The sequence below is a fragment of the Oculina patagonica genome, chromosome 6 (genome assembly GCF_052425735.1).
Source record: "Oculina patagonica isolate OP01 chromosome 6, crgOcupat, whole genome shotgun sequence".
Taxonomy (NCBI): Eukaryota; Metazoa; Cnidaria; class Anthozoa; order Scleractinia; family Oculinidae; genus Oculina; species Oculina patagonica.
The window spans coordinates 15,262,188-15,276,053 of record NC_135763.1 but is presented as its reverse complement, the minus strand read 5'-3'; the positions used below and the strand labels follow the sequence as shown (position 1 = coordinate 15,276,053).

At 38.0% G+C, this 13,866-nt stretch overlaps 1 protein-coding gene across 1 annotated transcript; it reads left to right on the top strand.

The window, feature by feature from the left end:
• The first annotated feature begins 1,182 nt into the window (after positions 1–1,182).
• LOC144655958 (uronyl 2-sulfotransferase-like) lies at positions 1,183–12,876 on the top strand. Its single transcript, XM_078516157.1, is given in 10 exon segments — positions 1,183–1,347; positions 1,349–1,448; positions 1,451–1,501; positions 7,579–7,610; positions 8,033–8,173; positions 8,727–8,806; positions 9,198–9,345; positions 10,170–10,270; positions 11,385–11,542; positions 12,390–12,876. Coding segments are annotated over 10 exon segments (1,011 nt in total). The 5' UTR covers positions 1,183–1,323; the 3' UTR covers positions 12,566–12,876.
• Positions 12,877–13,866: the final 990 nt, after the last annotated feature.

The window sequence follows — 13,866 nt, the reverse complement described above, 5'->3', positions numbered from 1 at the left end:
TATTTAAAATAATATATGACTTAGCCCGTGGGCGGTCAAGATGAAGCACATCTTGTGTTCTGATTGGCTACCCGAGCGGGATCGCCCGTTGTGTTCCCGCAAGTAAAATTTTTTTTTTCTGACTCTACTTCAAAAAGCTTTTTTTGCACTATGAAACTGTTTACGAAACAAAACAAAGATTTTCTGTCTGTTTTTAACGAGTCCGATTACCAAGAAATAGCTAGGTCTTGAACAGGAGCCATAATCGGGGCTCCTGGTCTTGAAGCAAATGAAAACAAACAAATTAAACAACAAATGTTAATTAAAGAGTTTGGTGAATTTTCATTTGCGACAAAAAACGGCTAAATACAAAAATTAAAATGCAAACGACTTAAAAACAAGACTCCAACGTTGATTCGCAGATTAAGGCCATTTCAAGACACTTTTGAGGGTTAAAAAGAGGTGAATTTCGCTGTTGTCGCATCGTTTCACTTCGTCTCAATCGTTTCCAGGGCCGTACCTAGGATTTTTTGTCTTCTGGGGCAAACTCCGCTAAACTCTGATGCGGGGGCAAACTCCAATATAGCTACAAGAAATAGCCCAACAAAATCAAACGCTGTGTAAGAAATTTCGTTTTTCTGGCGGGGCAACTGCCCCCCCCCCCCTCCCTGTTCCCCCGTTAGGTACGGCCCTGGTCTCGATTCATTCAAGAATTTTGGACACTCATTCATTTATTCATTAAACCTGTAAGCCAACGAAACTGATTTTTATAGCGCGCACTATTGATTGTGCATGTAACTGGCTTTCTTTTCAGTGCTCTAAAAAGCATATCATCTAATAAATACTTTATTGACCAGGCTTTTTCGGTCAAGATAGCAGGATACTGGCCTCGTCCTATTTTTTGCGTGTTTTTGGACCGAGACAACATTAACACTCAAAAAAAACTTAGTCAATATCCTGTCATACCAAACAAGCTTGTTCAATAACCCATATATATATAATTTACCGCAATATATCATGGCCTCACAATGTTCGTTGATAAACATCTCGAATTTTAAGTTCAAGGCGATTTACAGCTGAAAAAAAGGAGGGTAAACAGTGAGACTGAAATCGAAAGCTTTGTGCTAAAGCTCCGCGGGCAGCAATGTACAGCGGTAACCCGTTAAGTGATAAATGTCACATACTATCAAGTCATTTTCTACACTTAATATTCCGACGTGTTATTTGCTTTACAATTCATCAATGGTTCGGTCGCTAACACTTGTACAATGTTATATTAGCATTAACCGCTAAACGTTAAAATCAGTGGCACGCTCGGGAACAATTCAACATCCGTCACGGATCATGTATACAAGGCAGAGATTGAAACTTTCTCCTCGTTTTACTCATCGCGTTTGTATTAGTTATAGTAGCCACTTTTTCTTATTTCGGGTCCTACCATTTGAATATCAAATCATCACTGATCAAAGGAGTACAGACGTCAAGGAAGGCCGCTATCGTTATAGTATTCACAGCTGGCAAGGTAAGTCAGTCAATTTTTAAAAATAGTCATTCGATTTTTATGCCTTCCACTGCTTTAGGACCTTTAGCAGTGTATTTCCGATGAACGTATTTCCCAGAAATTCTCTTTAAAGCCGAGATTGAGTTCAAAAGAGGATATACCCCTCTACTAACTATAAGGCGTTTAGAATTATTTGGCATCTTTAGCAATCTTTGGTCTTTGTCGTGCAAAACATTCAATGCGTGATCCAAGGTTACAAATTAACTGACCTTTTCCGTTCTTTTCTACTTTTTCTTGTTATCGTATTACAGATTTACAGTTTCGCTCTTATTTATCCACGTAACAAAAGCAATTGTTTTTGAGGATCGCCAAATATCGTAATAAGTCTTTTTTTCTTTAGCATTATAGGCCTATTTTGATTTAAAATTCTAACTTCATGAACAAATAATTTCTTGTTTTATGCCTCAGGGCTAAGTTAAAATTTTAATATATTAAAATAGACCTACCGTAAAATTCCGGTAAGATAAAACACTGCTGCTCATTTATTAAACATTACTTGTTGTTCGCTCTATAATTGGGTCATTGCTTGCTATGGGAACTTTAATACGCTGGAAATATTAAGAAGAAGCTTAAAGCGCGAAGGTTTGACTTATGGCTGGGCCGAATGTGGCAGAATGCAATAATATTTTTAATCACTTGCGACATTTCAGTTTACTTGTTATAAAATCAAATAGTAAATACGGCTTTTAACGGACTGAAGTGGATTTGGTTTGTTTTTATTGTCTTGCTACGAAAACCATTAACTATAAAATTTATCGTCAAGATTTTTTTTTTTTTTTTTTTTTTTTTTTTATAAATTACAATGACAATAATACATACAAGAACCCAATGACAATGCTACAGACACAAACGAATTAAAATATTAAACAAGCCTTGCACAACGTGACTTAAACTTAGTACAAATTGAAAGGACCAAATAAAGTCAAGATAAGTTGCCATGAAATCGTTATTCGCGGACAGCCGTCAACTGTTAAAATGTCATTTCCTTCAGTTTCTCAACAATTAACATTCAGAAAAGACAAACTAACAAACAAAAGTAGTCCTATGTACGAAACTGACAATTAAAATTTTTGTTGTTTTTAGTTTAATATTATTGTCATATTAAGATAAAGGAAATTTTTGATCCAGCTTTGAATCAAGTTAGAAATAATTAAAAATCACTTTAGAATTTGTTTTCGATGCACTACATTCTTCTAATCACAAAATATGACCCTTGGATACACGCGAAAATTAATTTAAAACACTACGGTTATCTTATGCCAATTTAAACAGCTGCTTTCGCGATTTTTCAATTTTAATTTAAATCTTGAACAAAAGCGATGGATCTTGGGCTTGCATTGAGTATTCGACGTTCTGAAGTGTGAATATTATCAATTATCACATTGTAACTGTTTTCTGCAATATGTTGCGTATTCCGTTTAACCATTATGTGACTATATTCAACTCTCGTTATAGCGGACACGCTCGGGGCGTCCTTTAGTGTCCGTTATAGTCGTTATAGCGAGAAACCGTAATAGCGGGACTCATTTCCAGTCAAACCTCTTTCGCCGGGGATCTGGATTTTGTCCGTAATAGCGAGTGTCCGCAATAGCGGGGTGTCCGCAAGGCGAGAGTTGACTGTATTCCTTTTTAATTGCCCTACACGAGCCAACGAACTAGCGCAAAATATGAGTTTTCGACAATTACCTTAGCATTAGAACTCACCCTTTGGGTGCCATAGAGAGTTATGCGTACACGATTGAATAGAAAAAAATATAGAAGTAGTTGAAAGACGAAATTACCTAAATTACAGTAAAAAAAACAACACGTAGAAGAACTTAGATTTTTCCAACTCAGGCTTAATAGGTTCTTATAGAAATGGTATTTAGTGGGATTTTAGGCTACTTAGGTTCCTAAATAGGTTCCTAATTTGATAGGGGCACTAGCGATCAGCACAGATAACCACTACAGGGCATATGTGATATACCTTATTAATCGGGCGTGGCCGATTTATAGTTTACCCTTTGGTCGTCCTAGAGCGTAGTCTCCTGGCGCGGCCAAAAAGACGGGGATAGCTTGGGGTTGCTACAAAACCGCTACGGGTGACGCATACCGCAATGGTTTTCATTTTAGTTTTGACAGGAAATCGTTGCAGGCACACTTGGTCGACTTTTGGGTTAATGTGTAATCAGGTTGTGTTTTTTTGCTTCGGCGGAAGGACAGAGAAAAAAGCTTACGGGGCAAAGTACAGTATGGGGCCCAGTTCTCGGCCACTTTTGACGTAAACTTGTATTTCTTACCTCAGAAGAACCGCAGGAACTTGAAATTTCTTCCAGAGCTAGCTACATTATTCAGCTTTTTGGTGTAAAGCTATCGACCGGTCAAAAATTAATTTGCCCGAGCAATAATAAAAATAAAAGCTCCATTTGTGGGCCCAGTTCTCGGCCACCTTGGCCCAGTTCTCGGCCACTAAAAAGCTTGTGCGTAATTATCTGTAAAAAAAATGCTCAATTAATTTTCACAGTCATAAAATCACTCTGTAAACCTATTTATACTATATCGATCCCAAATTACTTTTATGATGCTTTGTTTTACTTTAGAAAAGAAGGATTTTAACGCGCCTAGTTGCCTATGTGCAGGTTCTGGCAAAACCGCATTGTGTGACCCGTGCATTTAGATGGTTTATTTTGCAGTGAAAAGGTCTTGAAAGATTTAGGTGTTGTAGAAATAATAGACAAGACAAGAGTCAGCTCAAAACTTAGAGATAAGATTGAACTTTATTTTTAAAACATTTATTTCTTTCATTCTCGCAGCAGCAGATGAAATTATATTAAAAACCAAGCGCTAAGCTGTGATAGCGAGCAGGGTGGCCGAGAACTGGCAAATACGCAAACGTCGCAAGAAAAAATTTCGAAGTAAATTAAGACCAAAAAATACAACGGTTCAACGAAAAGTTAACTAAAGCAGAAAGCTGAATTATTCTACGTTTCACATGCCAAAAATTAGCTCGTATGGTGGGGGCTTTTGAATAAAATACGAATTTAACTACATCCATGAATTTGGAGCCGTAAACAAACAACTTTTTCGGGAATGCAAATTCACCTACCTCCGCGTAAACTCGACGTGTGAGCTTTCTATATCGAATTGAACGATCAAACTCAAGATACTTAAAGCACATTAATCAGTCTATCGTTTGAAGGAAATACCTTTTTCTTTTGATTCAACTGGAGTGTGAAAAAACGCGTTAAACACAAAGTGGCCGAGAACTGGACCCGGCCGAGAACTGGGCCCCATACTGTACTGATATTCACCATTGTGAAATTGCACTTACTTTGACAAGTTAAAGTTATTTTTGTAAATGAAAAAGGTAACGTCATTGATGTCACGCAGTGTTTTTTTTAGCAAACTAGATGGTTTGCTGGTTTCTGACTATGAATGGGGGTGTGATCTTGCGGTATATTTTTTGAGCCTGACTCCGCCGTAAAACTTTTTTTTATTTAGCAAGAACTGTGTCGATTTTCATTTCTGAACAATTGGTCGTCAAGTCGTTTGTCACAAAGAGTAGAATGTTTGTACAGCATGTTTTGGAATTATTTTAGATTTGGTTAGTAAGACGCTTCTGAAGACCTGAGCAAAACATTGGGAATGTACAGTATTAATAGGAACTTGAATGGAATTTTTCACAAGTTGGATAAAGGTATCAACTGAAAAAAATGGAATTCAAAATGAGAACTTGGATTTTGTTGTAATTAAACTTTATCGCGAATTGGATGCATAATATCACGGCTTTGAAAGTCTTCAAATAATTAGAAAGGTTCCTTTCTTCCTTTTGATCTTATTGTTATTTTCATGTATTGATTATTCGAAAGTGGTTTTCGTTGATACGAAAAAAAAAACGGGTTTTCACTGAATTGCTTGAAGTATTTTTAGACGTGATAATATTGGCTTAATCAAATTACATTGTGCACGAAATATTTGTTATTCTTTTGTCTTGAAACTTTGAGGAAATTGAAATTTTTGTTTGACAGTAGTGTATGAAAGGCATTTTATAGAACTGAATAAAAAATAAGAAACATTGATAAAGGTTATTTCAAAGATTTATTTTGCCTGATTTTGAAGGGTTTCAGGAGTTTTAAAGAGTGCTGGTAAACGGCTGTATGTTGTTTGTGATTACGGATCTTACTTAGTTTCGAACGCTCTGGTTTTTAACTATCACCTGCCAAACATCCCCAAAAATCACTCAAAAAATTACAAAATACCGCAATACATAGATACATGGGATGAGTGAAGTTTCCTTGGATTCCTTGAAACACCAACAAGATATTTCCGTTTAAGGTGGCTGATAATGGGTTTCAGTATTTCCCAGTCCTTATACTTTGGTTCAGGACTAAAAGCCTTCATCAATTGCTATAACAGTAATGGTATGAAACAAATGTTCAATCATTCATCAACAAGTTGTGATCATTTTCTTGACAATAGTAGTTCCCCGGTAAACAGTTGTAGTACTGTCCCATCAAAGTGCAATGCCTGGAAAATACCGAAAAGCACACGACCTTCAGATGAAACCGCACCTTACAGTATTACCAATACACTGCACTTTGCTAAGTCTTAAAACTTTACATTGTCTAGTCGTCTACTTCAATCGTTTATTTGTATTGTGTGAGATACATTTATAAATTGAAACCATCATGTCATTAAGTAATAATGCAATCTCGACAACGTTCTAGATATTATATTTGCACACTAATACAGCTCATGCAAGCCCTGTGACTTACACAAACACAGTCGGACTGAGTGCTACTTAAGTAACTGCTTCGTGGTTTCTGCTGTACTGTACCCTGCCTTTCAAGGCAAAGCGCCCGATTTTAAGCTTCTCAAGCTTCTCAATGTTCTTGTTGTAAACTTATTTTCGCGGGACTTGGTTTTCGCGATTTTTGCACCGATATTGTCCCGAATGAATTCGTGCATTGTTACGGCTTTCAAAAGTGAAAAGAAAATTGACTTGAAAAAATCTTTTTGTCTTTTTATCTTTTATTAACCAAGATTTTTCGAACCGTCCTGTCAAGACTTAAGGCCGTTATTTTTCAGTACGGCCCGCTCAGCCATTGAGTTAATTAAATCCCCACAAACGCCCCTCCTACACAACAGTCAAACTACCAATTCCCGCCAAATGTTATCTGTCCTTCACACAAAATCTAGTCCGTCCTGGGCTGCCTTTGCTTATATAATAAAGTCAATAAAGGGCTGAAAGATTTCTCGGCAAACCGAACCAGCCCGTTTAAGCGAGCTAGCTTGGCTCATGTAATCAGACCCTATGACTGTTTCTGATCACAGGAGTCCCTTAAAAAAGGGGTTACAAATGCAATGTTTATGCGTGGCGTAAAGGGTGACTAGAGTTTAAAGGGGCCATGTCACGGACTTGAAGCCGCCAAACTTTGGAAATGACCATCAAATTCGTTTGAATATATAAAATAACCTCTTAAAACAGTGAAGGAATATTTAAATAACATTACACACCAAATGCAAAAGAAGGTACGGATGGCCAAAAGTGTCGAAGATTCAAACGGATTGCTTTATGGGTTTTTGAAAAACGGTCCGGTGGAACAGTTTTCACAGTTGATCTGCTTGTAACTTTAAATTATAACGTCCGGGAGACAAATTTGGTTGCAATAAAGCTACGGTTTTGTCATTTAGAACCATACAAACATTTAGTCACATAGCGAAAATAATGAAAAAAAAATTACTGATAACATAAAATCAACTTAGCCGTAACACAGTGCCTTTAAAAGTACCAGGGAGGTGTTGAAGACTTTTTTGTGTGTTAAATATGACAGTAATATGAAATGAAGTCTAATAAAGTTGCTCGTATCAGTTCTTTCAATTTTCGAGAGTACCTGTGAATTCCAACTAATTCTGCGGGGCTGTTAATTACGAAACGACGGTAAACTAACACTTGCTAGAGTATTAACTTATAACGGAAGTGCACTGCTCCTCAATTAATTGTGTATGTTAACTCAACTCGACTTTTTTATGGGTTTTATATGTATTTTTACTTCCAGATTTTGTACCAGTGACATCAACAACGAGAGTGGTAGGTATCAATGAACTGACTCGCCACAGATGTTGTTCGTTTTCGCTTTTCTTTCAGTTAACTAGTACCAACGTTAAATCAACTCATAGAATCAATTCTCTTTGTTGAGCAATCGATGCAACTGTAATTGTAACTTTCCTACTTTCTTCTTTTCGTGATTGATTGATTGATTGATTGATTGATTGATTGATTGATTGATTGATTGATTGATTGATTGATTGATTGATTGATTGATTGATTGATTGATTGATTGATTGATTGATTGATTGGCTTCCGTTTCACACAAATCTGGTGCAAAGAATCAGGGTTTTGTTTTGCCAAGTTTACCAGGGAAACCAATTCTTCCGTACAAATATGCCTCTGTGGTTTACCAATAAATTTGGGTTTTATTGTCTAATCACAATTTCCTCTCTTCACCGCAGAAAAGAGTGATTTACAACCGAGTAGGAAAATGTGGAAGCCGCACTATGATACAGCTTATGGTGACGCTGGCAAGTAAAAATGGCTTCACAGTTATTGGTTCAACGAGATATAGACTATTACATCTTGATCTTCGAGACCAGGTAACATGTCAATTTGAAGAAGGATTCTAGCTTGCGTGCAGCCGTCTCCTATAATGGTTTATAGTCCACAACTACTTTTTCCGATTCTGATTGGTCTAAATTGATCACGTGACGCGATAGTTTTCTGAGGGCCACAAGTTTATCGGTTTTATTACTGTCAAGTGTTACCCTCATAAAATAAAGTCTTACTTGCTTGCTTGCTTGCTTGCTTGCTTGCTTGCTTGCTTGCTTGCTTGTTTGCTTGCTTGCTTGTTTGCTTGCTTGCTTGCTTGCTTGCTTGCTTGCTTGCTTGCTTGCTTGCTTGCTTGCTTGCTTGCTTGCTTGCTTGCTTGCTTGCTCGCTTGCTCGCTTGCTCGCTCGCTCGCTTGCTTGCTTGCTTGCTTGCTTGCTTGCTTGCTTGCTTACTATAGTTATCATCCGCGGAGGGCACTATCAACTTTTATAGTTCACCACTAAATTTTCTCCGATTCTGATGCAGTTTACTAATAAGTATTCCGTGAACTTGTTCTATTTTATAACAAATTTAAAGAACAATCTCAACGTTTCACTGCAGGTAGAATATGTGGACTTTATAGACAACCTCCAAGGACCCTTCATCTATCATCACCATGTACATTTTGTTGACTTTAAAAGGTAAAACTCAGTATGCGTGAATACGACTCATGTTAACTGTTCGCTTGAGGGGAAAATGTACTGCTCAATAGCTTAATTTTATTTGAATGGTCACACATTAGGGTTACAAGAGCCAATTTTCAAAATTAGGGTATTTTCCGACACTTGATTAAACGACGTTAATGATAGGGGCTCTGTCACGGTATTTTAGGTAATTTTATTTATTTTCATTATTTAAGGGCTCTCAACTTCAATTTGGCAGAGCAAAAAAAAAAACAGTTTCCTCGGGAATAGATCTCTATCCCCGAGGAAACTGTTTTGCCCATAATATCAATCTTATTATTTTTAGCCTCCCATAATTGAGGCCTTAAAAAAATTAAAGCCTCATTGATGCCATTTCTTTGCTCTACAGGTTTGGCGCAGTTCAGCCCATTTACATTAACCTCATACGGGATCCACTCAGCCGCTTTGTTTCTTCATACTACTTCAAAAGATTTGGGGACTATAGGGAGGGACACAGAACATGGAGTTTTAAAGGCACAGAGGAGGAGAAAAATCAGGTTTGTCTTGTGTTAGCTAGGCACGGTGGGACGCGGTTGGAGCCCTGGCCGAGGGTAACTGTGTTCTGATCTTGGCCAAAACACTCGCAAAAACAAGTGGAAACATCCCTGCGGTTAGCCCCCTGCGGTTAGCCCCCTGCGGTTAGTCCCCTGCGGTTAGCCCCCTGCGGTTAGCCCCCTGCGGTTAGCCCCCTACGTCAGTGTAAACTCTTCAAGGGATTTGTTTCAGTGACTACACGCAGGGACTTGTAAAAAATGTAAATGTAATTTATTTACCCACGTAACACCGAAGAGCTTAGAGCTCGTTGAGACGTGTACGTGCATTGAAGATCGATTTTGGAATTTGGAGTGTTGGTTTTTGTGGAGGGAGGAAAACCGGAGAACCAGGAGAAAAACCCTCGGAGCAAGGACGGGAACCAACAGCAAACTCAACCCACATATGACCCTCGAACGAAGAAATACAACAGCTTTCTCTGAGACTGTTTTCAGGCTTCCTTTGTTTGTGGAAGAGGGAAGACTGGGATAGAGAGACCTTGGGGAAAGGAGGTTCTCGATCTGTCCTCCTCAGTTCTCTTTCTTTTTTGTCCTAACCACGTAGGCCCCAGGCCTCTTCTAGACGCTCTGCAATCTGCAAACTGCGATCAGTTCCGCTGGATAAGGGTAATACGGGCTCCGGGAAAGGACATAACATCTGTTTCAGGCTAAAAAGCTACTCCTAAGAAGGAGGTCCACAACGGCATAAGAAATATTTAATTAAATTATAAACTTAAAGTTATAAGATATTATTCCACATTTCTTGCTTTGCTTGCTTTGTTGTTTATTAGACAATTGATGAGTGTGTCCTCAATGAAGTAAAAGAATGCGTTGATCCTTCAAGACTTTTCTACATTGTTCCGTACTTTTGTGGCCACGAAGCCTTTTGCAGGTAAGCCGGAGAAGTTTGGAAACGTTAGAGCAGTTTCCAATTGAGTGTCGTAAAACCAAAACCAAAGTACTGAATTACTCTGGCCAATCATAAAGGACATAGTCAAACCAGTGAGCCAATCAAAACTCGAAGCAAATACACGTAGCTGGCACAAAGCGCGGGAAAACGTGCGCAAGCGAGTCACGATTGGTTTCGGTTTTAGTTCTGATTGGCTGAAAAAGTGGCGCGAGATTTTTAAGCCAATCACTAAGCGTAGTAATGCAAAACCAAAGCAAACGCAATTTACTTTCGACTCTCAAGTGAAAACTGCTCTAAGGGTGATCAGATAATATGTTGATAAAATTCTCATTCTGTAGATACATTCTCAGCCCCAGATGCCGCGATCCTTTTGGCCAGCACCAAGAAAAACAACCCCTGCCTTCATGGCGGTCAAACACAAAAGTCTAATGTCCATTCCGGTTTTCGCTGGCTCGAAGTTTGTAAGAATTTGAAGTGTAAATATGCAAGACGTTTGTAAGAAAACGTAAGGAAAAGAGCAGTAAGAAACCAATTTATGAGCTGATAAACTGTATTTTTATTACTTTCTTTGCATCTGCGCCGTACAAGATTCATCTTTTCAGAGAAACCATCTTGCAGTTTTCGCGGGAACTGTGCGTACACAGTGAGTTTGACCACGGCCTCTGGCTTCTGCGATTCCGCTCAAATCTGAATGGCTGACATTTTACTTTCTCGTCCCCAGAGGCCGCGATCCTTCTGGTCAGCACCAGGGATCGAGACCTCTGGCCGGCTCCAATTTCAAGTCCGTGAATAGCGGTCTTCCGGTCCTTCAGCGCAAGCTCCGACAGTTTTAAAAATTGCGGACCAGAAAGAAAAGGAGTGTGAAGCTTTGAAACAGTTAGCTGTCAAGAGCAAAGATGTGTTAGCGATGGCAAATCATTGATTTATCAACTTCTTCCTCCGGTACTGAATTTATGGAAGATCGTCCGCGAAAAAGTCTACCGTGACAGTTATTTTACTGTTAAATGTACCAGAAGGATCGCGGCCTCTGGGGACGAGAATGGGCATTTTGTTGTTGTTGAATCTGATGTCGTTTATTTCCTGTTTTCTTCCTAAGGAAACCTTCACAACTGGCTCTAAGACAGGCCAAGATAAATGTTATAACAAATTACCTGGTGGTGGGAGTCACTGAGGAGCTTGAAGATTTTCTTTCTGTTCTTGAGATACTTTTACCAGAATTTTTCAAAGGTGTATTGGACATTTACAAGAGACCAGGTCAGTGTTCACATTTTGTTATTGGCTCGTTGCTCTCTTACCATCACTTGTGAATATAGGGCGGTTTTTATGTACTTGAGTATTGAAAGTAATTCGAATTTGCCTTTGGTTTTGCATTACTACGCTGACTAACGCCACGTTATCGACCAATCAGGAATAGACACGTTTTCCCGCGCTTTGCGCTGGCTACAAGTATTTGCTTCGAGTTTTGATTGGTTCACTGGATTGTCTCTGCCCTTTGTGATTGGCCAGAGTGATTGCTTTGGTTTCGGTTTTACGAAACTCGATTGAAAACCGCTCATTCTTTGCAGGGTATTAAACAATAACAACAACAACCACAACAGCATCTTTCTTACTGTGCTATATAATGTTTTTTTTCCTGAAAAAAAGTGCTGAAATTTTGGGTTGTTTTGCGAAACGTTTCGGGAATAACCCCTTCATCAGTCGCATAGTTTAACTATCTTTCTTTTATTGATTTCTAAAATTGCACGACACAATTAAGGCACCGTTACTCTTATGCAGCGTTTCGTGCGAAGGTCGAAAATATTGTGTAGCGCAAATGTTCTAGACTGGGGGCATTGTTTGTGTTGTTTATCTGTTGTTTAGTTTGGCCAATGTGAGGAACATGTGAAGGTGATGCAATCGTTGCGAAAGGTAGAACTTTACTAATTTTTGCAACAATTGCTGTACCGAAAAGGTTGCGAGGCATGGGAATTTTAGGATGCGCTATTAAAGTTGTCATGCAACATTTTCACGCCCCTTCTCTCGCAACAAAACTGCGAACAGTATCTTTATAAAACTTTAAAGAGAGAACGCATTTTTAAACAAAAGTTTGATTTCTTTGTAGACGACGCGCTCCACGACAAAATGACAGGAACTAGAACGGCCAATAAGAACGGACCTTCTTCTGAAGTAGAAGAGATTATGAAAAAACATCTTGAATTAGAGTACGATTTTTATAACTTTGTAAAGGATAGGTTTCATCGACTAAAATCCGAACTAAATTCACGAGTTGAAGCTTAGAATTACTAGTATCGTTAAAATAAATGTAAAAACTATATATATAGAATATATATTTATGGTATACAGAGTAAGCTTAGTAAACGAGGTACCGTCACGCTGTTAAAATGTGTTTTTATTATACATTGACATTATATTCGTATACATATCCTGTCATGTTTTGTGTACCTCCTTGGAACTTCCATTGAACTGCCTGATCAAGTCAAGAAAACACGAAAAAGACATTGCCTGTTACCCTGTAATGTTTTCATTGTTGTCGCACGTTTGAACCAAGCTAACCTGATATTAAAGTGATCGCCAGGTTGTTATGCAAATATGCTCTTTCACCACGATAGCCCATTTGTCCATGAGCCAAGTCCCCAAAAATGGATTTTTATAACACCCCCCTTTATTAAAAATCAGTTTTATACCTAGTAAAATTGGTATCAAATTAAAGATAAAGATCGGAATTTTCTAAAACTACTCGTTACCTGGATGGTAACTGGTGCATAAGGGAGATAGGGCAAGGGTTTCTTCGAGGGGGCGGTGGGGATGCTTTGTAAATACAAGTGATGTAAAAATTCTAACGCAAATCACGAAACTCTCGCCCAAAGTTGATTAAATCTTTTACAAATATACTAAAAATTAGTATTTTGTCATATTTCTGCGACCAGCCTTTTGTGCCCGTTGCCATGGAAACCATGAATGTATCCCATTGCTACTGTATTTCGTAAATTACAAATGCTGTTTCTTATGACTGCAACCCAGTTATCACGAAAAAAAAATCTTTTTGTGTTTCACCTTGTAATTGCATTTGTTTGTTTAGACTACATGTTTCGTGTTAAAATAAAAAAAATCAGTGTTTTTACAAATTTCAGCATTTAACAAGCTTAGCGTTTACACAACATTACAAAGTGGAAAATCCAATCTTTATTCTTGAGACGTTAACACTTCCCATCATCGATCCTATCAGAATTGGACTGCAAAGTTTTCGGTCTGACATTTTCTTGAATATAGTAAAAACCTGCGAGTAAGAACCTAATTTTGCCAGGTTATATAGCCTAAACAGGTTCTTACATAAAAGGCAGTTAAGACAAATTTTGGCTACTTAGGTTCTTAATAGGTTCTTTTTTCCTGAAGAAAAAGTTATATTGTTGACATTACATTGAACCTACTACTTGTATAAATTTTCATACAAAAAACATACAAACGCACTTATCATTCAGAACAAACATTATATACATGTACAGTAATGCCTTGTCCAAACTTATTTTCTCAAAAGTAAACATTTTTAATCAATTTCAGAAAATAAGAACCTGTTTCCA